The sequence below is a fragment of the Delphinus delphis genome, chromosome X, assembly GCF_949987515.2.
Source record: "Delphinus delphis chromosome X, mDelDel1.2, whole genome shotgun sequence".
Classification (NCBI taxonomy): domain Eukaryota; kingdom Metazoa; phylum Chordata; class Mammalia; order Artiodactyla; family Delphinidae; genus Delphinus; species Delphinus delphis.
This window is the reverse complement of record NC_082704.1, coordinates 112557061-112584745: the sequence shown is the minus strand read 5'-3', so window position 1 is coordinate 112584745 and position 27685 is coordinate 112557061. Positions and strand designations below refer to the sequence as shown.

General features: G+C 42.2%; 1 protein-coding gene across 4 annotated transcripts; it reads right to left on the bottom strand.

The window, feature by feature from the left end:
• Nucleotides 1–257: 257 nt before the first annotated feature.
• On the bottom strand, nucleotides 258–25586 carry RBBP7 (RB binding protein 7, chromatin remodeling factor). Of its 4 annotated transcripts, none has more exons than XM_060003120.1 (13): nucleotides 25299–25586; nucleotides 24341–24485; nucleotides 18494–18639; nucleotides 17615–17674; nucleotides 14686–14859; nucleotides 13424–13539; nucleotides 9041–9201; nucleotides 8127–8253; nucleotides 7932–8009; nucleotides 6491–6567; nucleotides 4495–4552; nucleotides 1434–1544; nucleotides 258–698 (listed from the first exon to the last, which is right to left on the bottom strand). In XM_060003120.1, exons 1-13 carry the CDS (start codon nucleotides 25312–25314, stop codon nucleotides 630–632), a joined length of 1338 nt encoding a protein of 445 aa, XP_059859103.1. In that variant the 5' UTR covers nucleotides 25315–25586; the 3' UTR covers nucleotides 258–629. The 4 variants fall into 4 exon arrangements, with proteins under 4 accessions (XP_059859103.1, XP_059859104.1, XP_059859105.1 ...); XM_060003121.1 differs by having other exon boundaries at nucleotides 14686–14832; XM_060003122.1 differs by lacking the exon at nucleotides 17615–17674 and having other exon boundaries at nucleotides 25299–25585.
• Between the last annotated feature and the right edge of the window lie 2099 nt (nucleotides 25587–27685).

Sequence of the window (27685 nt, the reverse complement as noted above, 5' to 3'; positions counted from 1 at the left end):
TAGCATATGGGTCAAATGACATTAAGTTTTAGGTAGTTCTAGATTCACCAATCAAGCACAAAATACAGACACCTAACTTCTCCCCACGTCTGCATAGGATACCATCGCGTACCTTGGAAAGAAATTCAGGTAGTTCTCAGCATGTATACCCTGACAGCCTCCTCATGAAGGGACATACATAGATCCATCCATACACACACACACACCCCCAACCCAGGTTCTAAAAGAATAAAACAAAGTTTATTTTAAAACTTTATTTCTGCAAAGCCAATCAAGAAGTGTTGGAGGGAAAAAGTGTAAAAGTTAATTATTCTTGCATATTTAGGAAGAGCAAGCACTTAGTTTGAGAAAACAAGGACTTAAAATAGTTGAATCAAAGGCAGTACCCTGCTACTGTATTTTAAAACAATGGCTGATGATCTTTCTTAAGCAACATTCCTTTCTTCCCTAAAAGCTACAATATGATACAGTACGCAATAGCTCACTTGAAAAGTGCTAGGATCAGAAGGTAAAGAACGCCATATGCCACCCCACTTAGACTTTCTACTATACAATGCCATTTTGGCGCTTGATAAATCAAGCATTTGTGTAGCATTACATTCAACAGAAACGTTTCTCATACTTTGGGTTTAAGATCCTTGCCCCTCCAGTTCCGATGTTGTGACATCTGACTCTTCATCATTGTAAATATTTTCAGCCTGGAGACAACCAAATAAAATCAGAGGTAAAACTCCCCAAAGATTTTACAAGACTATCTAAAAATAGCATTCACTAGTTCTATCCAGATTTTAGCTGTCACTGGCCAGCGTGATTTAGTGCTGGAAATTAAATGTGGACACATTTTGGAGTAAAACTTAGTTTCCTTTTTGTTTTACCCCCAAAGACCAATAAATTTCATGAGGAAAAGGCACGCCAGTGTTCTCAAAAATTATTTGCCAGCATGTAACTCCACACACACACCTAGCTGCCCATGCACTACTACTTATTTCAGTTATCCATAAAAGGTGTTTTCCAAAAGCATTTCAGACACTTCGACGGAGTGATAGTCCTGAAGTGCTTAGTGCACATCACCACAGAACTCAGTATCTCAGTGTGAACGCACTGATGTTTCCTCCCGTATCCTTCATGCCTACGACATATCAGACACTGGACATGGAGCAGTGATGCCAAGAGCCCAGCTGATAAAGGGCGTAACGATCATGAAAATCGGAGCAGGTGCTATGTCTACCTCAACGTGCACAGATTTCTCCCAACCCAACAGGTGCATATTGAACTTAAAGACTGCTGTTAAAATGGAAAAAGGTCTTTTCAGACTTTCTATAAATATTTGATATAATATGTACCTAAATGTTTGATATATGTCTATTACATTACATCATTAGTAAAATCTCTCCAAGATAGTCATTGAGGAAAAATAAATACTTTAGGCTCACCATTTGCCATATCTGCATGATGTTATCCTCGGACACCGAGCAAATGACCCAAGGCTCATTGGGGTTCCAACTAAAATCTGATATCTTGGCGGTGTGTCCTCCATGAATAAACTGTTAATAAGAAGAAAAAAAGCCTTGGTTTCATATCTCATGTTAGAAGTTAGTTTTTAGAGCATCAGTCTTGTAACGGGTCGCTGAACTGCAGTTTGGAGTGAGGGTGGTACAGGCTTAGTAAGCCAGCCCTCCACCACTCTTGATTTTGGCAACTTCCAAACCCTCCAAAAAAGGTGATAGGATAGTACAACGAACGCCTGGATAACCATCACCTAGGTTCCCCAAATACTATTTCGTTAACACACCACCTGCTGAGCCACCACAAAGTTGCAGACAGCACACCTAACCCCTAAATACTTCAGCCTGCATCACCAAAAACAAAGGACATTTTCCTTCACGACCACAGTGCCATTTCCATAGCTAATATAATTAACACTAAAATTCTGCCTCATTAGCAAATATATAGATACAAATATTCAAGGTCATACATTTCCAGGATGTCTTACGTTATACATACTCTCCTAAAACTGGCCAACCTGGAGTCTCCTGGTTCTTCTGTGGCCCCCTGAAAGATCCCCTTCTCCCCCTTACTAATGGAAAGGCATACTTCTCAGCCATCCTTCAATCTCTCCTAGGCACACTGCCCCAAGGCTGGGGGAAAAAAAGAATTCTTGGGACTCCAGAAGGTCCCCCATAAGACCTAAACCGAGGTATTTGCTAAGAAATGCTGAAGCGGGCAGTCTTACTTCCTGCACTGGGCTTTATTTATCTTAGAATTAAGATTCAGAAGAAACAGTTCTTGGGACTTCCTTGGTGGTCCAGTGGTTAAGACTCCGTGCTTCCACTGCAGGGGGCGCAGGTTCGAGCCCTAGTCAGGGAACTAAGATCCCACGTGCCACGCAGCGCAGCCAAAAAAAAAAGAGGACTTCCCTGGTGGCACAGTGGTACGAATCCGCTTGCCAATGCAGGGGACACAGGTTCGAGCCCTGGTCTGGGAAGATCCCATGTGCCGCGGAGCAACTAAACCCGTGCACCACAACTACTGAGCCTGTGGTCTAGAGCCCATGCTCTGCAACGAGAAGCCCGCACACCACAACAAAGAGTAGCCCCTGCTCACTGCAACTAGAGAAAAAGCCTGCGCACAGCAACCAAGACCCAGTGTAGCCAAAAAAAAAATTAAAATTAAAAAAAAGAAACAATTTTCACATGGAGAATATGAATACTTTGTTATGAACTGGTAAGTCACCCTTCCTGACAGAAAGTCAGATTTGACTTTAGTTTGACAGTGAGATCTATCTCCACCAATTAGGTTATATGCAATGTAACTATTTTACCTAGTATAAAATGGGATAAACAGCTTTTAAATATAGTCATAAAGGGGACATAAGTGAAAATCCTTTCAGACCACAGGCTTGGAATATATACAGGAGTCATTAAATCAAGACATTGTTATATTTAAATTCTTGTTAGTATCCAGTTTACTACACTTAAATGTCCCTTGATTTCAGACTCTCATGAAAAAAGAAGCAAAATACTAGTGGATTTTGTCAAGGCCCATGAAACTGTTACAGAGACATTGTACAAATACATTGTCCTCTCCCTGCAATATCAAAAACTAGCAGGAAACCTTAAAAACATTATACACTAAGTGCAAGGATCAGTCACAAAAGACCACATACTGCATGATTCCTGTCATATGAAACATCCAGAACAGGCAAATCTAGAGAGATAGAAAGTAGATTAGTGGTAGCCGGGGGCTCACAAAAGAAGACTGGGAAGTGATGGTTAAGGGTACAATTCCTTTTTGAGGTAAAAAAAAAATATTCTGAAATTGACTTGTGGTGACAGTTGTCCAACTCTATGAACATAGTAAAAATCACTGAAGTGTATACTTCAGTGAACTGTATGACCTGTAAATTATATCTCAGTAAGCGTTAACAAAGTAAAAAAGAAAGAAAAAAGTAAAAATGGTTGGTAGCAACACCTTAGCTAAAAAAAGACTTAAAAAATTTACGAGGCCCTGCATCACAAAACAGACTTCTCAAATTAAGACACCCAATACAGAATACAGCATTTAGATGCTGTCATCTGTCTATGGTAGCACTTTATTGAGAAATACTATAAGCAGCAGAAGTATTAACACTGAACGCGCTAGTACGTCAGGCACGGTAACACACAGGGCAAGGAGTAAGGGGGTCTCGGATGGCCATACTATGTGGCATCTAGTGAACACCTTCTGTGTGCAGGGCTCATCCTCAATGGCCTTCTTTACCCTTTACCTTTTAAAAGTGGTGGGCAAAGCCCAAGCATTCCAAAAATTAGTACTGGCCTAAGAGCTAAATATACGTTACAGAGGAACGAGTGGTTATCTGCCAAATGACTGGTGGAGATAAATGTTGAATTCAGAGTGAGGCCAAAGAACCATTACCAAGTCTGGCAATGAATCATAGAAAAGTGACCTGAAGTGTACAATGAAGGACTCAGAGTCAGGAAGGATGAGGACAGATACCACCATGCAAACCTTCAAAGGGCCAAGGAGATGCCAAGATAATTTAATTAGGAATGGGAGGAAGATGGTGGGCACTGTTGGCATCAACAAGATCGAGGAAGCATTCATTTTTCTGAGCAGGGAACTTAATCAGGTCATTAAGTTTTTCCATACTGTTAGAAAGTGTTAAGTATTGCTAATTGAATATCAATGCCCCTCACCCCCAAACCCTCAGAAACATCATAATTGAGAGAATCAGTGAGAAATTATTATACACTATTTTTCCAGGAGCCTAAATTATTCTTAGTGAAACATTGGTAAAACCTACTGGGCTCTATTTACTATTTTCAATAAATGTCAAAACTCTATCACAATAACCTCCAAGGCCTCCAATTTGAGATCATCTTCAAGAGCTAGAATTTGAAGTTCTTGACTCATTTTCCAGATACATGAAACAATGACAAATAGTCCAGTCTGCATATGACATTTCATCTTGCATTAAGAAAAGCCAATATATACCAGGAGTTCTGGAGGCCCGTCTTCTGCATCTTCTGCTGATTGTTCTTCTCCAATTTTGCTATTGAGAAAGAACACAATGCCTTCATTACTGAAATTCTTCTAGCATCTATGTTTGCAAAGCCAGCATCAGCCCACAAATCCCATCCTAAAACACACACCCTAAAAGCAACTTACTTCTCTAGTGTTATCGGTTAGAGTTTTTGTATTAATTATTTGGTGGGAGGGTGTGGTGCTTACTTCCTGGAAATGGTAATAAGAGCCGTTCATAACTGAAGCTGAAGAATAGTAATTATTGTTAATAAATATTAACTTAAAATTCATTCACTATTTTAACTGAGGTGTTTCCTGCATTAGGATTAAAAGGTGAAAAGAATATAAAATATCTACAGAAGAACTGATGCCCAGTCCCTACACTTCACTCTTAAAGCCTTTTTCATCCCAGGAGTGAAATACAATTACACATCAGTACTGTAGATGTGTCTAAAGATATGACAACAAAACAACTTTAACTATGGAATATATAAGCCAAGGAAAGGTTAAGTTTTAATTTTTTCTTATCTTAAAAACGTCAATTTGTAGAATTTGCTGCCAGCAGTTCCAACAGTGAAATCACTCGTTACACACCAATCATCAGCCCTGATACCTAGGTACACAGGTGGACTTTGCTAGTAATAGCTGCTTAAAAAAAAAAAAAATACAGCCAAAATACACAACTTTCCATGTGCTAGACTTTTTCTTTCCAATAAAGCTAATCGAACAAGCCAAACACATGGGACTGCTAGACAATTATGTTTCTCCTCCCACTGTCAGGAGAACAATCGCTAACATCGACCATTTTAATCCATAATTTTATCTAATGTATGCTTTTAACAGCAAGCAAGACATGAATAAACTTTAAGAAGAAATTATACAATGCCTGCAAATTTATTTACGGCACCCCTAAAGACAATCCAGTTGCCAGGACATCAGACTTTCAAACCTTGCTGCACCAGTTCATACAACACTGTAGTTTTTGTTTAAGGTTTCTAATTTTACTACTAAAATTGTTTTCAAGTTAAAAAAAAAATCACTCAAGTGTCTGTTTTAAAGATTCTCTACATTTTCAAGCATCTATCACAGCCAGAGTTTGTTCCATAAGAACACAGAACATTAGATGTTTAGCAGTTTTACAACACAAGCATTTTATTCTGCAGTGTCTCTATTCCATACACTGAAAAGTGGGTCTACTGTCTCTGTAAGTAAGGCAGCCTTGACTAAAAACTTAGTCCAGTTCAAAGCAATACAGGTAGGAAAGAAGTTATTTTCAGGAATTTAATGATTTAAATTTGAGATAAGGACATCTTACAGAGATGTATGTAACGGAACATTATTAATGGCTCTAAAGGCTCAAAAAAAGCAAAGGAGTCTGAAATTCTTGCAACAGCAACTCTGCAGTCAAGGAACTTTAAGAATTGGGAGCAACTCTTTACACAATGAGCGCCCAGAAGAACTTAAGATCTCTGACAGCACGGGCTGTGCTTATCCTGTTCCCAAGTTTACCCCAGCAGCTACACAACCCACAGCGGGAGCTCATACCTGCGAAGAGAACCAATGAAAGCACAGAAGAGCAAATGGTAAAAAACCTGAGAAAGACTAGTCCTGCAGGTGTAAGTGTGACCCAAGGAGACATGAACAGCTAATGTCTTTACCCCCTTCTACAGCAGAAGTGTTTTCAATGCCATCATTTTGATGTTGAAACACACATGCACCCCCGCCCCCTGACTTCAGTTCTAATTATCAATAGAAAAACAAAACTCACATATGCATAAATTTACTTTACAGTCCATTTGCTGATTCACTTCTATTTTATGGAACAGACTCTTCAGGAAGGTACTTAAAATTAATATTAGACTTATTAAACTGGGGTTAGCAAATTGCTCTTCTAGTTTATGAATTACTACATAATCTGCCAGATTAGCATATTTATGCAATTTCTTGTCACCAGATACCGAGTTACCTTAAATCCCACACGTTCAGGCGGCGATCAGTACCACTTGAAGCCAGAATAGTTTCGTTATGTGGAGACCAGTGGACCTAGCAATACATATTTGAAAATGTAAAGAATCATCCGTTCCTAAGTTTGTGGATATTGTTCTAATCCTTGACATTTTCCCATTTCGTGTTCTATACCCTCTCCTTGGCCTACAAGCCCTCACCCTCTTTGTTCTGTCCCTTCAGGTACTCTTTTTTTTTTTTAAACACCTTTATTGGAGTATAATTGCTTTACAATGGTGTGTTAGTTTCTGCTTTATAACAAAGTGAATCAGTTATACATATACATATATCCCCATCTCTCTTCCCTCTTGTGTCTCCCTCCCTCCCACCCTCCCAGGTGCTCACAAAGCACCGAGCCGATCTCCCTGCGCTATGCGGCTGCTTCCCACTAGCTATCTGTTTTACGTTTGGTAGTGTATTTATGTCCATGCCACTCTCACTTCGTCCCAGCTTACCCTTCCCCCTCCCCGTATCCTCAAGTCCATGCTCTAGTAGGTCTGTCTTTATTGCCGTCTTACCCCTAGGTTCTTCATGACCTTTTTTCTTTCTTAGATTCCATATATATGTGTTAGCATACGGTATTTTTCTCTTTCTGACTTACTTCACTCTGTATGACAGACTCTAGGTCCATCCACCTCACTGAAAATAACTCAATTTTGTTGGACCATCTCCTCAGCTTTCCCCCAGGAAGGTCATACTCCCCAACACAAGGGAACTCAGCTAGGGGTCCAAATAAACTTATTCAGCCCCAAAACCATCCCAGAAGCTTTTAACATTTTCAATGAAGTATATTTTAGCCTATGCAAATCTCTGTTTTAAACCACATACAAGATATTTTTCACTAGAGGACCCACCATGCTGATATACCTTAAGGGAAGAATCTCTGGATTTCACTTTTTAAAATTTTATTTACTTATTTTATTGATTGATTGCCGTGCCACACCGCTGATCTCAGTTCCCCGACCAGGGACTGAACCCAGGCCATAGTAGTGACAGTGCCGAATCCTAACCACTAGACCACCAGGGAACTCCCTTCACTTTTTAAACTGATCCTATTTTGCAAGGTTTTTTCCTTCTACTTCTGAACTAAGAGTTTCTAAAAAGATCCAAGTTATTTCTCACTAGTTAACTTACATAGGAGAAGAGGAGCTTTCAAAAATAAAAAACAGGGATTCCCCTGGCAGTCCAGTGGTTCGGACTCTGCGCTTTCACTGCCGAGGGCGTGGGTTCAATCCCTGGTCGGGGAACTAAGATCCTGCAAGTCACGAGGTTTGGCCAAAAAAAACAAAACAACAACAAAAAAACAATGCCCACTGACCATGATATAAAAGAAAAAAATTTTTTGATTTCCCTCTACCAAAACGTTACTAAAATCTGACAGATATCAGAAAACTGTCACATACCTGGAAAATTTCATCTTTATGAGATTCGAAGGTATGGAGTTTCAATTTTAAATTACGCAGATCCCATAAAGCTACAGTCTGAAGAAAAATAAATGAAAAGGAATTCATTTATGCACTTTACATAAGAATTTTAAAATATTGCAGTAACAAGACCACTGGGTTTGTAAACACCAAGTATGCAAAAACTTAAGAAACCTTATCCGCAGAGCCAGTTGCGAGAATGAACTCGCTGTAGGGATTGAACGACAGGCAATTGACCTCAGCGGTGTGCGCATCAACCAGGTGGCTCGGCTTGGAGGTGGTGTTGGACCTGGTGTCCCATCTAAAACACAAAGGTACAAGCAAGGCACATAGCACACGAGCAGGCTGCTCAACCCGACCCAGCCTCTCTCCCCAACGCTCGGCGCCCACACCAGCACCACCCCACGCCACTGTTCTCTCGCTAACTCGCCCCTTCAGGGACACCAACCACGCAGAGTTGGACTTCCAACCACGCAGAGTTGGACTTCCAACAACTAACTGATATGTGCTAAACCTGCGCAAAACAAACTAGGGCTATTTCTGCTTTCTTGTTCCTTACGTTCCTGTCTGGATTACCAGCTATTTCAAGCGTACACAAAATACTACATAAAGAAAATAACAATTTGATACCTACAACCTAGCCTTGTCAAATTTCCGTGTTTTGCTTTGTTTGCCTCAGATATTAGCTTATGAGATAAAAAGCATTCCAGGCAGTTGAATGCAGCCCCGTGGCCATGCCTTGATGCAATCACTCTCTCCCTCAACTTCAATGCAAACCACCCTGATCCCAATTTTGATACATACCACTGCCCTAAGCATGTTTCTTTGTGTGTACATACCTGTTTTCCTTTCTTTTTCTAAATAAAAAGTTGTGTTCAACCATACAGCACAGTAACTTTTATGTAAAAAGGCCATACCAACTTGCAGTTTATTATGTCAATTATACCTCACTAAAGCTATTTTTTTTCTTTTTTTTGAAGGCCAAGACATAATTACAAAAAAAAGAAATCAAACCACAGGCCACCACAATCACTGATGGCCATTCAGGACACCCATATAATGAGACCCCACTGAATTTTCCACCTTACATCATAAGTTTCTGATCATCAGCAACAGATCCAAACAATGATTCATGCAGCAGGTGCCAGGCCACATCCTCTACAACAGCTGAGTGGCCAGTAAAAATCGCTTTAGCATCCACAATTTTGCCTTCCTTTGGTCCTGCATTAATATCCCACAGACAGACAGTCTGAAGAAGGAACAAAACAAGTTATAAGATACTGAATTTAAATGCTAACACCTTATTTAAAACACCTTTATTAAAAACAAAACTACTTAACTATATAAAAGTTACAAATAAACACGAGGAGGAAATATAAACAAAAGTAAAGCTTCATAAACAGAAGAGTGTATTGGTACAGCTTCCACAATCTGAGATGCAGAGGGCAAGGAAGATACAGTGTAATGGGGACAGGAAGACAGCATGGTGGCAGGCAAGAAATTCAAGATAGAGTTTCCACCTACATACATACATTCAGTCAAGTATCTAAAATTCACCCAGATTACACAACACAACACTGACAGCCTGGTGTTCGGTATCTACTGAACAGAAATGCACATCTTAAAACTTAACGCTGGGTTGGGAGACTGGGAATTAAAACTAAAATATGCCTCTTAAAAAGCAAAAGCCTTTGGCCAAGTCTCACTTCATGGCAGAAACCACTACACACATCGGAAAGTGCAAAAGGTGAATGACCTAGGAACCCCTGAGGCTACTGGAAGACGGCACAGGGCCTGCCCACACCTCAAAGATCACAGATCAGCAGGCTCTGGGAGTTGAGTCTCTTCTTAACATCTCATCATAAAAATAGTTGAGAAAAGTCTTAAGTTTCTATGAAAAAATACTGCAAGCTATAGCGCAATGATTCTCATCTCAATGGTTTAAAACAAGAGGTAATTCCATTAAGCTATATTCGACCTAATTCCACTGACACTAGTATCAGCTTCATCTCTTTATAAATCACTTTTTTTACCTGAAAGGGTTTCTGTTACATAATACACATGGCCCTTAGTCTCTGTTGGTACTTGCACAATGTACATGCACGGAAGAGACGGAACGTGTGGAACTCTTGCCATCACCTGTTCCTCACCTCAGAAGGATCCTGGGAACATTAGCAAGATCCCTGGCATATGTGGAGCCCTTGGGAAACGTCAGCTATTAATTATGACTAGCAACTCCCAGCCTGGTGTCTTCAAAAAGTACTAGCAGTTAAGTTCCTGAGTATAACCCATCCTCCCTGTTGGGAGGATGTTCACTTTGAGGGAAACAAAGGAAAGCTTCCTTCCAGAGAACTGAGGTAGACCCTTGCTTCCCGGCCTCCCTTGGAGCATGGTTGCAAGAACATGACATGGGCTCAATCATCTGACCAGGTCTTTGAATTGTGAACAGCAACAAAAGGAGAATCTGTTCTGATGATTGGGGGGCGGGGGTGTTACATCCACTTTCCAAGGGTGGCAAGAATGACATCCTCACTGGCCTAATTTGGGTCAACGACCCGGCCTCCCCTCTTTTCCAGACCATTTTCTAGCCGCCACAGCACTTCTGTGAGCTACCCTACCCAAGGCCCTTCCAATCAATTACTTTTCTGTTTAAATCAGCCAGCACCATCTTTGCAGCCACCAAGGAAAATAGTTATGGAAGTTCTCAAAAAAGTAAAAATGGCACTACCACATGATCCAGCAATCCCACTTGGGTATTTATGCAAAGAAAACGAAAACACTAACTCGTAAAGATATCTGCACCCCCATGTTCACTGTGGCATTATTTACAATAGCCAAGACAAGGAAACAACCTAAGTATCCATCAATGCATGAACGGATAAAGATGTGCTGTATATACGCAATGGAATACTACTCAGCCATAAAAAGAGGAAATCTTGTCATCTGTGACAAAATGAACTTTGAGGGCAGTATGCTAAGCGAAGTAAGTTAGAGAAAGACAAATACCACATGATCTCTCATATATGGAAACTTAAAAACAACAACAAAAAACAAGCTCATAGACACAAAGAACAGATTGGTGGTTGCCAGGGGTGGAGGGTGGGAGAAATAGGTGAAGGGGGTATACATTTATTTTTTAAAAACAAATTAAAAGAGATATTTTTTAAAAGCACTCAGAAAATGCCCCTGAAGAATATCCTTAAAAACAAAAAATAAAAATAGTAAAAATTTAAAATTTACAAAAATGTAGAGAAAAATTATAGAAAACAAAACAAAACAAAACCATCAGCCAGAGTTGGTTTTGGTTGTTTGTAACTAAACAATCTTGATTGGGCCAATTGCCTACTTTCAATATTTCAAAAAGCTGAACAGAAACTGCAATTAACAGACAAATAAAGAAGGTCTGTGATGTGACAGGCCCTGTTCTAGGTATGGGGATATACTAAGGAAGAAGGCAAGTAACCTTCTCTCACAAAGCTGACATAAAACGCTAACTGTGGCCAAGTTACATGAGCTTTCAAAAGCTCCAGAAGTCTACTCTCGGCTTGTACTTGGAGTCATACCAGACACTTCAGGCTTACAGCATGGGAACCATGAAAGAAAATATGGGGCTGTTAGTGGCAAGAATGCTACAAACGTTGATCTATAATAAATTAACAAGATCACTTTGCATTTGTGGGGTACTTTTCATTAATTAAAACACTTTATATTAAAAGATGCCAAGGCAACTCAACAGGGAAAGATTGGCTGGGAAAGCTAGATAGCCACACACAGAGGATGAAGTTGGACCTCTACACCTCACACCATATCAAAATGGATCAAAGACCTAAATATAAGAGCTAAAACTGTAAAATTCTTAGAAAAAACATAGGTGTAAATTTTTGTGATGTTGGATTATGTAATGGTTTCTTAGATACGGTATCAAAAGCAAAAGTGACATAAAATATATAAACTGAACTCAAAATTTAAAACTTCTGGGCTTCAGAGGAAATCATCAAAAAAGTGAAAAGAGGGCTTCCGTGGTGGCGCAGTGGTTGAGAGTCCGCCTGCCGATGCAGGGGACACGGGTTCGGGCCCCGGTCCGGGAAGATCCCATGTGCCGCGGAGCGGCTGGGCCCGTGAGCCACGGCCACTGAGCCTGCGTGTCCGGAGCCTGTGCTCCGCAACGGGAGAGGCCACAACAGTAAGAGGCCCGCATACCGGGGGGGAAAAAAAAAGTGAAGAGACAACCCAAAGAATGGGAGAAATTTTCTAAAAATCATATATCTGATAAAGGACTTGAATCTAGAATATATAAAGCACTCTCAAGGAAATACAAAATGAAAATGGACAAAGGATTTCAATACAAATTTTTCCAAAGATGGTACAGAAATGGCCAGTAAGCACATGAAAAGATGCTCAACACCATTAGTACATATAAGTCAAAACCACAATGAAATACCACTTCACACCCACTAGAATGGCTATAATAAAGACAGACCATAACAAGTGTTGGTGAGGACATGGAGAAACTGGTAGCCTCATACATTGTTGGTAGGAATGTGAAGTGGTGCAGCTGCTTTGGAAAAGTTTGGCAGTTCTTCAAACAGCTAAACATAAAGTTACCACATGACTCAGTAATTCAACTCCTAGGTGACTACCCAAGAGAAATGAAAACATACCTACACAAAAACCTGTACAAAAATGTTCAGAGTAGCAATACTCAAAAGTAGCCCCAAGGGGAAACAAGCCAAATGTCTACCAACTGATAAATGAATAAATTGTGGTATATCTATATAATGGAGTATTGTTCAGCCATAAAAAGGGATGAAGTACCGACACTGCTTTCACATGGATGAACCTTGAAAACATTAATGCTAAATAAAAGCAGCCAGACAGAAAGAGCCGCATACTATATGATTCCATTTATATGTAATATCAAGAAAAGACAAATCTATTGATTGAAAGTAAACTAGTGGTTGCCAGGAGCTCAGGGAAGGAAGGAGTGACTGTTAATGGGTATGGAGTTACTTTTTGTGACATTTGATGAAAATGTTTTAGAATTAGATACTAGTGATGGTTTCACAACTTTGTAAATATACGAAAACCTACAGATTGTACACTTAAAAAACAGTATAAAAAAACCCAAAAAAACCAAAAAACAACTAAACTAAAATGTAATTTATATTAATCAGGCCTCACAAACACTTTAAAAAGAGTCTCCATTACAGAGGTCCACTGTTAAATAATGGGACACCTTTTGCCCACTTTCCTTCCACTCTAAGGCTGCTTCAAAAGAGCTTTGTGGAATTCTAAGGCTCCAAAAGGGCAGTGTGATAACCATTTCTCTAAATCCTGTGGAAATGTTATCACAACAATCAGTATTATCTTAGAAAACCTTTCATCTATTAGTCTCCATCAGTGCAGAGCTGTCCGTGACACAGTCTTTAACTCTCAGTGCATGAGTAGATTAGGAAGAATAGGTTTCTCACATGGTCGTCAGATGCACTTAAGAGATGTCCACTCAAATTAGAATTCCAAGAAAGACCATAGCCTTCCTTTTGGTGGCCTCTTAACCTAAGATCAGGATTACATTCTCCACTTGGGTCTAAAAAAAAAAAAAAACAAAAAAAAAAAAAGGAGGAAAGAAAAGAAAAGAAAAAAAAAGAAAAAGAAATACATTAACTACTAAGTGATTATCTGTTTATCAGAACTGGTAAGAGCAAATTCCCACTCCTGAGTGAGCCGTAACATTTATCATAATGCCTGGAAAAGCACCACACACAAGCAAGGACTTGGTTTCACCCACGACCACCCTGAAAAGCTGTTCTCTCTGCTTCCCTGAAAAGCTGTTCTCTGTGCTTCATTTCAAATACTCAGTGCAAACCAGGTTTCGTGACCATAAAATGACTTGTTCCTTTGCAAAACCTAGTACTAAGCTCTAACACAAAATACTGAAAACTATACCAGCCCACAAATTTACATGGTGACAACCCACCCCAGCTCCAAGTCCAGTTTTAAGAACATTTTTGTGAGGAAACAGTTAACACAGCAGGTCTGGCTGTTCAGTCCTTGCATGTCTCCAAGGTAGCCTGCAACCATGACTGACCTAGCCAGCCCCTGGGAATGTGACTCTCACAAAATTCTTCATGTCGCCGTCTGATGAAGCTGTGTATGCCCAGAGCAGTGGGGCATGCTGTGGCAGCTTGTCGAGACCTGTAGGATTGTTGAGCAAGATTCATGATGCATCTGGCTTCACTGCTGGGGTCCTGAGTTTCCCTTACCATGGCTGGTCACAGAGCAGAATGTACCTGTGTGACCAGACCTCCATAAAATCCCCAGACACTGAGACTCAAATGGGCTTCCCTGGGCAGAGATATTTATGCCCCTGTGGTATGTGGCCCCAGAGGAGAAGGATTCACAAGACTATGCCTGACCTCTCTGGACTCTGCCTGATGTGTATCTTTCTCCTCCTGCCTTTGCTCTGTAACCTTTGCTGTAATAAACCTTAGCCAGTTTTTATTCCCGTTTTTCTGCTCTATATCCTTTGCTCTAATAAACTTTAGCCAGGAATATAATAACCTGCTGTGAGGTTCTTCTGTTAAATCACTGAACTTGGCATGGTTTTGGGACCCCTGAAACAATTTCTAAACCTTTAAAAATTAGAGTATACTAGTTTGAATGACGTCAAAGCTATTATCATTTTGAATCAAGAAGAAGGGTCAAGCAATGGTCTGACTTTATTACTACATACCTGGTTTAGCAGGGTGCTTTGTATAGTCAAAAACCAGCACGTCAGAAGACGGCGTTTTTGTAGCAATGATGTGAGGATTCTGCGGCATGTAACGAGCACGGTTTACTTCTCCTTCGTGGTTAATTTTAATTTCACATTCAATTTTTCCTGTTACAGAACCAAAGCCACCAAATTCTAATGTGAGAAGAAAGAAATAAACACATACACTTACGATTAAAATTCACAAGTCACTCAGTTTAATCAACCTGAGATTTTAATCTGACAGAATACAACACAAATTGCCAAGAGAGAGGGAGAGAGGGCACGCAAGAACACAAAAATATAGGCTCGCTTGTCACTTGGAATTAATTTATTCTCGAAGCCCATGTGAATTGGAAAATGTTGATACCTATTTTATGCAGTTCAGTTCCACCTTGGACTTAAAACATTTAAAAATAAGCTTCTTTCAGTTGTGAAGATGATGTAATTATTCACGAAAATTCAAACAACCACACAATTAACACACCTCAGCCTTTTAGTTCAAATACAACTCATTTGGAAGTGCTGAAATTAGAATTGTATTTTAGGTTTCATTAAGACAGGTTCATCCTCAGGAGTATGAACACTCCTTGAGTCTAAAGTCAAAAACATCCTCATATCGGAAATCCAACTAACACCCACTCAATCCCAAGACAGACAGGCAGACAGGCAGACAGACAGAGACACACACACACACACACACACACACACACACACACACACACACACACACGCGTACGTCAGTTCCACCAGAATCCCTGAACACATTCAATCCAGTTGAACATGTCGGTTCAACTGCTAGTGGAGTGCCAAAGCTAAAATGAGTGGGCTAACCTCCCTATCTGGTGTAGGAATATGACTACAATGTTAAATAGTTACTAAAAAGGCCTTGGGGGAAAAAAAAGGCCTTGGAAAAGTGAGAAAGCCACATAAAAAGTGTAACTTCGGAGCAGAAGCAAGGTGATAGCAGAAAGAATACAAGTAGAGAACATCTAAGCAGATAAGAGCAAACAAGAACATGTTCTCTTTTGTGCTCGTAGATACAAATCTGAATTAGTTGCTGACTTGAAAAAATTCGGAGGCTTCACATTATAACTGTTACTTCTTCCTGACCTATATCTCTTCTCCTTTGCACATTCCTTTTCAGCTCACCCTGTGTCTCAGGTCAAGTAACACTAACTCAAATGCCTAATGAAACCAGGCAGGTAACAACTAAAACAGACTGGCTGGGGCCTGGCGAAAACACACCGAAAGCAGTAAGCCTTTTCTCAGTTTCAGCCAGGCCCTGCTATGTGGGAATGCTCAAGCAACACTAGCTCCCATGCCTTACTATCAGAATTTAGCCATTCTTGGGAATTCCCTGGCGGTCCAGTTGTTAGGACTCAGTGCTTTCACTTCGGGGCCCGGGTTTGATCCTTGGTTGGGGAACTAAGATCCCGCAAGCCACGGGGCCGGGGGTGGGGGGATGGGGGGAAGAATTTAGCCATTCTTCTCTATGGCAAACACTGCTTACTATTTCTGAGGCTCAAAGTCATAGCCCATTTCACACAACAACTCTCACACAACCATACGCAATCACCCATTTCCCTCTTAGCACTTCCCCTTCCCATCGAGTCAATGGAAGAAAATGCCTCAGCCTTTCCAAGACACCCCTCCTGATCCTATCACCTGCCACGACCAGAGACCCTGCTCCAAAGCTGCCGCTTTTATATTTTCAATCTCCCACAACCGTGGACCCCAAGGATTCTTTCTCACCCTTCTGCTACAAAGATACTCAAGTTTCCAAATTCCTTTAGTGAAAACAAACTGAACAGCTCTCCTTTAATAAAAGCTGGGCTTCCAGGTAAGATTTACTGTGTACACAGGGCTTTGTTTTCTCAAACTCAAAAGGAAAAGCTTGAAAAATCACTATCTTAATGACAATAGTATCCATTAAAAATACCATAACTGAAAATTTTAAAAGGCGTTAACTGTGAATTACTGTAGTCACTTGTTAGAATGTAATTCACTGGACAAGTTACTAATAACAATATCTCCATGTATCATGCACAGAGACTAATTCTTAAGCTGAAAGTCCAATTAAGTACATAGTTTAGGACTAACAGCCATTAAAATTTTTCTGATTACAACAATATTTACAGAAATAATGCATAAGGTTGTAGGGTAATGGACTATGAATTGTGGAAGTGGTAAACTGAGTAAATCATTTTGGAAAAGGTTTATATTATTTTAGGTTGGCAATGAATATACCACACAACTCAGCAATTCCACTCCACTACATAAGTTCTCCCACGTGTACGAGGAGATGGAACAAGGATGTTCACTGAAGCATTGCTCTTAACAGCAAAACACCCACACAGATACAATCCAACTGCCCCTTGACAGAAGAATAAATTAAGGTTTAAGCATAATGGAATACTATACGGTTGTTAAAAGAATGACCTAGGCATTTACATAGTATATACAGACAAAACTGAATGAAAAAAGCAAACTGCAAAACAACATTATGTATGTTTATTACTGTATGAATAATAAAAAATACAAATAGTTGAAAACGGCACACTAATTTCAGGACCGTGATGAATTCTGGAGAAGCAAGCAAGGAGGAATGGAGTAGGGTGGCAAGACTTTAGCTAAAAAGTAGAATTTTATTTTCAATAAGAAAGCTCTATTCAACCATTTGGGGCTGTGGGGAAAGCACTAACCCAGCAGGTCTGGTTGCTTAGCCCTCACAGTTCTGACGGACACTGGGCCCATGACTGACCCTTGACCAACTCCTGGGACCATGACCTCAGAATGTTCTCGATGTCACTGATGGGTTGATTTTGTGGGGTACATCTGAAGCAAGGGACCATGCTATACCAGTCTGTCAGGGTTGCTTTGCACAAATATCAAGACTGATGATACGCACCTGATTTCATTACGGGGGTCCCGAGTTCAGCTGTCATGGCTGGCTGCCAATATGATGTGCCTACAAAACCAACCGCCATGAAAGATTGAGACCCTGACCCTCGAATGGGTGTCCCTGAGCAGAGATAGTCCACACTTGTCCCTGTCGTTTGCTGCCAGAGGGAAAGCACATCCTGTGTGGCCCTGGATGAGACTTGTGCTGGACCTCTGTAGACTCCCTGAGACTCCCTGATGCTTATCTTTTTCCTGCTGCTTTTGTATTTTTCATTGTAACAAACTTTAGCCATGAGCATAATCTGCTGAGTCTTGTGAGTCCTCCTAGCAAAATCACCAAACTTGGGTGGTTGTGGGAATACCAAAACAGGGGGATGTATGATTGGATTGGGGGATGGGAGTCAACAGCTTCCATAAAAAACCCACTATTAACTGTTTGGTGTAAATGCCTCCTGACTTTTTCCTATGCCTACACCAACACATATTCTTACTGTTACCAAAACAGTTACTATAATCACACATACCAGTTACTCACTTTATTTTGGAAACCTTTCCATACCAGTGCATACAGATTTATCTCCCTGTCTGTGTGTAAAATTCAAAGTTAGGTCATTCTTAGTAACTGCTGCACAGTATTTCAAACATACCATAATGTGTTTGACCAACTTCCTATGAACTAACATCTGGGTTGCTAGGTTGAGCCTAATTTTTCAATCTTGCAAATACTGCTACTGTAAAATCCTTATGCACATGTGGTGAGTAGTTCTGTAGGATAAAGTCCTAGAAGTTAAACTGCTGGGCCAAAAGATATTAGTACAACGTTTTAATAGCATATAATTAGAGGCCTATTCCTTGACACCAATGCTGGAATATATGGTATACCTACCACCCTTCTCACTGTCACAGTGGGAAGCATCAAACTGTGCATCATCATTCGGAATATGGACTCGAGCAACCACAAGATGATTCTGCTCATCAGATGTGTGAGTCCCCAGCACTAGCCAATGAAGGGCATAATCCTTTCCTTCTGGTCTGTTTAGGAAAGAAAGAAAGTCATACTAATCCTTTAAGAAATCAGTTGCTAACAAATCCAGTCCATCACCCATCCCCATGTTCATAAATCATGACTTATTGCCTAAAAAAAAATCTTCAATTTTAAATACACTAGTTGTTTCTGGTTTCCGAGTAAGAAGCAACAAAGTACAACGGAAAAAAAAAGTGCTGAGTCAGAAAAACTGGGTTTAAATCCTGGCTCAAACTAAAATTAGTTATACGCAATTCCTTAAATCACAACTTCCCTGTGGGCCTCAGTTTCTTCACCTAAACAACAGGTTATGAGTGAAAATGGCACTACGTGAAAACCCCTTGTTTATATTTACGGTGCTTAAAGCTTATAAAATAGGCATTCTCATTTTTACGGGAGAGGGGAGGTGGGTCTTTGTTACCCTATTCTGTGGAAACTCACTTTGTGGCTGAAGAAATCACTGATACCTCTTGGCACCCTGGTCCAAGAAATGATTTTGCATCTGCATCTATTAACAATGCTTAAGCAATGATTCTGCATCTGGATCTATAAACAATGCTTTCCCATTTGTACTATCTAGAAGAGCAATTTTCACCTGTGTTCCATGGTCCCATCTCAGTAAGGAAGGCTGAGAAGTAAGGCTCTGGGCCCCAGCATCAGACAGCCTAGACTATCTGTTTCTAAATTCCAGTTGCACAAAGGATTCAGTGGTTTAGAAAAAAAGGTTTGTGGGTTACTTCTAGGCATGTAATTTATTAATAACTGGGCTTCCCTGGTGGCGCAGTGGTTAAGAATCTGACTGCCAATGCAGAGGACACAGGTTCGAGCCCTGGCCCGGGAAGATCCCACATGCCACGGAGCATCTAAGCCCGGGCACCGCAACTACTGACTCTGTGCTCTAGAGCCCGAAAGCCACAACTACTGAAGCCCGCGCGCCTGGAGCCGGTGCTCCGCAACGAGAAGCCACAGCAAAGAGAAGCCCGCGCACCGCAACAAAGAGCAGCCCCCGTTCACCACAACTAGAGAAAGCCCACGTGCAGCAACAAGGACCCAACACAGATAAAAGTGAATAAATTTATTTTTAAAAATCTATTAATAACTAAAAAATACAAGATGAAATTTTACCAATATTTGGCTTAGGGTAAAAAACAGCAATAAATACACAAAAACTCCAAGAAAAGAATAAGGCAGCCATGGCTAAGCAACAGCAGTTTATTTGAAAAAAGACATGGGTCTGAGTCGACGTGCATTCAGTGACCAAGAATACGACGTGGCTATCAAAAAAGATAATTAATTTCATCTGAGATGACCTTATATAGGGAAGAAGGCAAAACACATGAGCATTCACTCATTTTTAACTGGAAAAACTACACTTAGAAAATTAGGCTCTAGCAATGTACTTTAGGAGGATTTGGACAAAATGAAACCTTTACAAGGAATAGTGGCTTAAAATGAAAGGGAACCTAAACATATCTCATGAGAACCGTTTGAAAAGAAATAGGAATACTTGAGAGAAAGGAGGCAGCACAGAGCAATGTTAGGACTGACATAAAAGGAAGAAAGTGACTTCTTTTTAATGGCATTAAGCAGAAAAAACTAAGACCAGCAGGTAAAGTTACAGGTTAAACACGTCAATCCATCATATGACCTTTCTAAGGAGCAGGACCACAGATGGACTAGAGGGTCTGAAAAACTCCTTTTGACTCTAAAATTCAATTATTCTGGTTTCCCCGACCCGATCATCACATAAGGATTTTTCTTTTTACTACAAATTCTTTCATCTCCATCTTTAAAATACAAGCCTATTTTCCTGAGCCAATCAATATCTATTTTCCTCCAATACTGGATGCACCTAAGGCTGCAGAAGCACTCATTATAAAAGACCTTGTGCATTTTCAGTGCCAGAATCCTTTGACCACTTTAACTCTACTGCTAAGACATTCACCCAACAACCACAGATTATCACAAGGTTATTCTCAGTAGCATTGCCTAAAGCAGCAAAAGACTGAAAACAAATATCCATCAATAAGGAACTGGTGACATAAATTATAGTATATCCATAAACGGAATTTTATGGAGCCTTTAAAACAAAAGAACATATATATAAGCATGCTGATAGGAAAAAAGTCTCCAATATAAACTTCTAATTAAAAAGTCAAGTGAATTGGGAATTCCCTGGTAGTCCAGTGGTTAGGACTCCATGCTTCCACTGCAGGGGGCATGGTCAGGGAACTAAGATGCAAACTCAAGTCAACAACTTGCTACCAGAAAAAAAGATGGAGGGACACAGCATGTACTTCTTCATGCCGGCAGGATGGATAAGAAATCACCAAACAAGGACTGCCTCCACTCTGGGTAAGGGAACTGGGAGAATAGAGGATGTGGAAGGGGGACTTATGCAGTTTTGTATCATCTGAGTTTGAATGTATACACAGGTTTTTAGGTAGAGAGTAAGTCTTAACATGTTTAAGAAATTATCCAATTAAGAGATATGAAATAATGATCTAGCAGTTTTGGAAAATAATTTCTTAGAAATACCTAAATAAAAAGTTTAAAGAGCCAAATCAATTATATGGATGATCACCTAAGTGAATTTAAGGACAACAGCTCAGAAAGTGCAAGTAATCATTCGGAAGCATGCTGTATGTAGGCAGAAGGCCAGCCTGATGAGGTTGAGTAGAGCCTATCTCTCAAAGAGCCAGGCTATAAGAGTAGCCAACATTTTTACTGTCCTACATAGTGACGAAACACAATCACAGTCCCTTCATACCCTAAACAGAACCCTGCAAAGCACCAGACAGCCGTCCTCAACACCCAAGAATGCAGGCTGGCTGGCATTTTCTTGCATTCCCAGAGCCACTGCACGTACCACAACCAGATCCCACTTCTTTGCATGCAAAGAACACCATGGAATATATAATTTAGTTAAAGTATTTTCTGTTAAGTTCCTAAGTGTTAATATAAAAGTAATATCTGGGGGGCTTCCCTGGTGGCACAGTGGTTAAGAATCCGCCTGCCAATGCAGGGGACATGGGTTCGAGCCCTGATCTGGGAAGATCCCACATGCCATGGAGCAACTAAGCCCGTGCACCACAACTACTGAGCCTGCGCCCTAGAGCCTGTAAGCTACAACTACTGAGCCTGTGTGCTGCAACTACTGAAGCCCATGTGCCTAGAGCCCGTGCTCCACAATAAGAGAAGCCACTGCAATGAGAAGCCCACACACTGCAAAGAAGAGTAGCCCCTGCTCACCGCAACTAGAGAAAGCCTGCGCACAGCAACAAAGACCCAAAGCAGCCAAAAATAAAAATTAAAAAATTAAAAAAAATAAATTAAAAAAAAGTAATATCTGGGCTGATATACACAGATCTATAAGGCTGATATACATAGATCTATAATTTTAAAATCTTTACGCAAAACATGTTATCAGTAACATTTTAAAAAGACTTCAGTATATTACTCAGCCATAAAAAGAAATGAAATTGAATTATTTGTAGTGAGGTGGATGGACCTAGAGTCTGTCATACCGAGTGAAGTAAGTCAGAAAGAGAAAAACAAATACTGTATGCTAACACATACATATGGAATCTAAAGAAAAAAAAAGTCTAGGGGTAAGACGGGAATAAAGACGCAGACCTACTAGACAATGGACTTAAGGACACGGGGAGGGGGAAGGGTAAGCTGGGACAAAGTGAGAGTGGCATGGACATATATACACTACCAAACGTAAAACCGATAGCTAGTGAGAAGCAACCACATAGCACAGGGAGATCAGCTCGGTGCTTTGTGACCACCTAGAGGGGTGGGATAGGGAGGGTGGGAGGAGGGAGACGCAAGAGGGAGGAGATATGGGGATATATGTATATGTACAGCTGATTCACTTTGTTATACAGCAGAAACTAACACACCATTGTGAAGCAATTATACTCCAATGAAGATGTTAAAATAAATAAATAAAAATAAAAAGACTTCAGTAAACAGCATTCATTGAAATACAAATGGAAAAAGAGAGATATTCCACCCTAACAAATGATTTCTGAATAGGAAAGGGTGGGAGAATTACCATCAGTCACCATTTACTGTGTACTCACTCTGTGCCAGCACTTAAACATGCACGATCTTATTTACTTCCTCAAGTGTAGGCTGTCAGAACCATGAGCACCTCCATTTACGGACCAGACTACTCCAGGATAGAGACTGACCAACTTGCCCTAATTCACAAAGCTAAGAAGCAAGGGGCAGAATTCAAACTCACGTCTCTAACTTTAAAGCCTCGGCTCTTTTCTACAGTTAGAGTAGGTCAAAAAGATCCAAGCCAATGTAAATCATCTGCTTAACAGGAAGACACAAAGAGTCAAATGCACATGATGCTCTAAACCAGAACCTCAATACCCTTAAGCATTTGACGGCCAAAGTTATAAATGTCAAGGATTAGAAACCTCCACTATTTAGTTCTTGGCTCTTCTTCCCACATCTGCACATTTACATTGAGATTTTTGGGAGGCCCAGTGGAAGTCCCTAACTGTATGGAAGTCAATGTTCACATATGGAAAATCTGGCCATCATATGAAGAGTTTTATATGAAGGTAATTTACTCTTATTTTTAAAAGTTCTTGCAAAATCCCCTCTCTAGAGTTTGATTAATCCTCATTAAGTTATATGCTCACAATACTCAAAAATTAATACACTTTTAAAGTACAAAGGCACGCGCACCGCAACAAAGAGTAGCCCCCGCTTGCCACAAATAGAGAAAAGCCCGCGCGCAGCAATGAAGACCCAACGCAGCCAAAAATAAATAAATAAATAAATTTATATTAAAAAAAAAATAAAGTACAAGGCCAAGTTCCTACTAGGAAAAGTGCAACTGTATGAGAAAGATAACCTAGTGCAGAGGTTGCCTCAACTCTGGGGCCACCTGGTTTGGGTTTGAAAGCCTGCTCCACCACTTACCAACTGTGTGACCTGGGGCATGTTATGTCATATCTCAGCCCCAGTTTCCACATGATTTAAAAAAAAGAATGATAAAAAGTAATTATTGTACTGTTGTATTAAACCAAATAATAGGACATAAAGCTCTTCAGATGCGCCAGGCCCTGTTCTAAGTGCTCAATAAATGTCAGCAATTATTACCAGAGAAATTTTACAAAGAGGTGCAAAGAACACTCTTATAAAAACCAACAGCAACCTCAAAGTGTATCCCATACTATAAGCCAACACCACCACCTTTTCGTTGGTGAACTGCTGCTAAATTCTCTTCACCTTTGCCAATTAAGACGTATTCATCTTGGGGGCTGGTTACAAGGGTGTATTCACTTTGTAAAAATTCATCAAGCCACACGCTTATGATTTGTGCACTTTTCTGTACACATGCTATTTTCCCATAAAGTTATTAAGAAATCCATTAGTCTGGGGCCCAAAGAAATGCTGATCTATATTTAAGTCCAAGAAATGTCAAATATATCCAGTGCATCCTACATATATCCTTAATCTCACAACAGATTCTTTGTCCCCTTTTAACGCCACATTTATACGTCAGAAACCACCCCATAAATCGCTTAAGTCCTGAAAATAAAAATCACCTGCCACATCACGCAAGGTCTAAATTGATGACTTGCGTATGTTCTATGTATAAAACGCCAAAAAAAAATCCTAGGAAATTCAAGTCAATAGTTAAATTTATGCGAAATAAAAGTTGCCAGAAACCCTTACTTAGTCACTTCAGGAAGCCACTGAACGGTAAGGCTCGGCCACTGAAGAGCATGGGTCATAACCAGGTCATACAGAAACGGTGTATTCTTCTTCCAGATTTTATATTCTTCATTGATGACACGCTCCTCCACAGTATCTTCAAACACTGAAATTTGGAGAAAGCCCACACGATTAAGTGGCTGAGAGGAATCGGAGTCACAATCTCCACTGGAGGTCACCTCAAGACGACCACACCTAATCTCCTCTTTCCCTTTACCTCTAATTTGGACACGAACAACCAACTGCTCTTCCAGAACGTGGAGAGAATATTAACACCAGGGAGCTTATTTTTTTGCACTTTAAAATCAATACCGCCTGCGTATACAAAATTGGGTAATTACACAGACAACGCAATTGCTTTGCAGGTTACAGCTGTTCGCACCTGTTCCAAGATGACGACCCGTATGTAGAGGACCTCCCCGACCCATCCGGCGAGAAGAATCCACGTGTAGCAGAAACCCATCAGCCCGCTCCCTCCATCCCCCACCAGGAGAGGCCTCTGATCCCACGAAGCCCGCGTCGGCAGCCATAAGCCAGCGGGTTCCAGAATCCCCCGGACAAGGGCCGCGACCCCGAGGCGGTCGACGCGCGCGCGTGTTAGGAGGCGCCGTGCCCGCTTTCCGGCGGCAGAGGCCGCCTCCGCCCGGGGGCCTAGGGAGCGCCGCCGCTGGAGGGGGGTGGCGGGAGGGGAGGGTGGCGGGAAGGGGGCCCAACCCGCGGCCCCACGCCCGGCTCCGGAAGTGCTCGGAGCCCTCCGCGCTGCGGCCCCGTCCCGCGTAGGCCCCTCGAGCGGCGCGCCGAGCCTCGCGCCCGGCCCCGCCCCCTGCTCCTCACGCCAATTCGCGCCTTTCGCCGGCGCGTGCCGCGGCCTCGCACGCCCGCCGCCCCCCGCCGCGCGCCGCCCCGCAGGGCCTCTTACTCTCTTTACTCGCCATCTTGCGTCGGGTGTTCGCCCCTCGCCGCCTCCTCGGACTCCCCTTGCTAGCCAAGAGCAGCCCAACCGCAGGCGCTCCTGCCTTTCCCAGGCACGTCACACACTTCTAGCTCTCGAAGCCTGAGCTCCGTCTTACAGCCTGGGTGCTCCCCAGACGCTGCGTCCTTCTCTCTCACCTCCTCCCCGCTTACGGGTACCGAGGTCTGAGGCGCTCTTCTCTCTCTCTCCAAACTTGGAACGAGACTTTTCAACCCGCGCCTCCCAGCCCGCCCAGGCAGCTGAGCGCAGGCGCATCCGCCCTGGGAAAAGTGAGAGGCGGTGGCGAGGCGGGCCTGGGAGCCGACGGCTTCGTCGCCTCGACCAATGACGTGCGGCAGGCAGGTTTCACGCGGCGTTCGGAGGCGGGCTTCTAGGGGTGGGCGGGGCGTTCCGCGGCAGGAAGTCGGCGAGGCGCAGGCGCAAGGACTCGCCCGGCGCTCCCAGGGCCGGCCGCGGGGGCGGATGGGGGCGCGCGGGGGTGGGGCGAAAGGAGGCGCGGCTTGCAAGCTGCGTGGGGGCTGCGAGCCCCGGGGCGGCGAGCCCTGAGGCCGCGGGGCGTGGCTGCTTGCAGCGGCCGTGGCCGTGGCGGTGGGGGTAGGGGGCAGGGAGGCTGTCGCCGCTTAGCCAAGCAAAATCTCAGAGCGAGAAAGGAAAATGGTTTCTAGTCTCGAGAGACTACTGTGCCCTCAAAGTCTCCCTGACAGTCGCGGGCATGCAATTCTCTGCACCCGAAAGTTCTTCCTCCAGCCGACTGGCCTTTTCTGGGGCCTGGTCGAGCCGAGGTAGGGTTTGTCGGAGGCAAAGGGGGCCTTTTGCAGAGGCCGCGGGTGTTTTGTGACTGCAGAAGCCGCCGGGCCTCCCTAGTAGGCTAAACCTGCGGCCTGTTCAGGCACAGGCCGCAAACGCTCCGAAGCTGATTTGAATTACATTTTTGTTTGTTCACAAATTTGAGTCCTTCAAATTATGTTTGAGGCCTCTCGTACTGCGGGCGATTTTGTCCCTGCACTGGCGTTGTGGTCTCTGTCCTAGCCCCGGGCCCTGCTGAGTCATACTTGTCACCTGCAGGGGTCCCAGTGTGGCCCCACCCCAAGCTGGCGAAGCTGGAAAGAGCTGGGCACAGCTGACCTGCGCCGGCTTGCCGGAGGCTTGCTCTGCCCTGGAACTTGGTAGCCCCTAAGGAGTGCTCGGGGGTGAGGAGAAAGCAGGCTGCAAGGCCAAAAGGGAATGAAAATGAGAGCCAGGAGCAGAGGGGACGGGGTGGGGGGAGGTGGCCGAGGTGCCTAGTGCAAAGGGAGCCTCAGTCTACATCCAGACTCCGAGAGGCTCCCGCTGAAAAAGCACCCCCGCGCCGGGACACTTGCTGCCGTGATGCTTTCCAAGCACCTTCTTGCAAATGACGATGGTGATTCTGAAACGAAATCGTGCGGTTGCTGCTCTGATGTCCACTTTTATGATCGGGAAACGAACCCAGGCATTACTCTAGTCCGTGGCAGAACCACTCGTATTACCTTATATAGAAATTTACTGTCTGGTGTCTCTGGTTTCCGATATGGTACAATTCATTATTATAACGCTCTCCCTTTCATGTCAGCCTCAGGAATGTGACTGAAGCTGGGGAAGGGGGGAGCGGCTGGAGAGGGAAGAGGGTTGGAAGGGTGTTTAAACAATACAGCCCTCTTGTTCTAAAACACTGGTTGGTAAACGTTTTTCTAAAAGGAGCCAGATAGTAAATATTTTAGGCTTTGGGGGCAACTACTCGGCAGCGTTATAGCGAGAAAGCAGCCCTAGACAATATGGATGAACCTGGCTGTATTCCAATAAAACTTTATAGACACCGAAATGTGAACTTCATATAATTTTCACGTGTCACAAAATGTTCTTTTGATTATTTTCAACCACTTGAAAATTGAAAAGTCATTTTGGGCTCGTGGGCCATGCAAAATTAAGTGGCGGATTAGATTTAGATGGGAGGACTGTAGTTTGCCCACCGTGTTCGAGAATAATTGTGTCGTATAGCTCTGCTTCAATGGGAACTTCCTCATGTGCACAGTAAGAGAAGGCTTGGCAGACGATTTCCAGTCTCCCATTAATATATTTAACTTATTTTCTGGTGGGTAGGCATGATTTCCAAAACCTATTAAATGTTTAAATGGTTGAAAGAAAAGAAATCTTCCCAGACGATTTGACTTTAAAATCTTTATGCTGTCCACCTCACTGAGGGTCTGAGTAGGAAATACGGAGCAGATATTTTGGGAGTTTGTGAAAATACTCAGGCACTATCATACACAATCCCAAAGTAACTGGTACAGCATATTTTGTTAGTTTGGGATTTT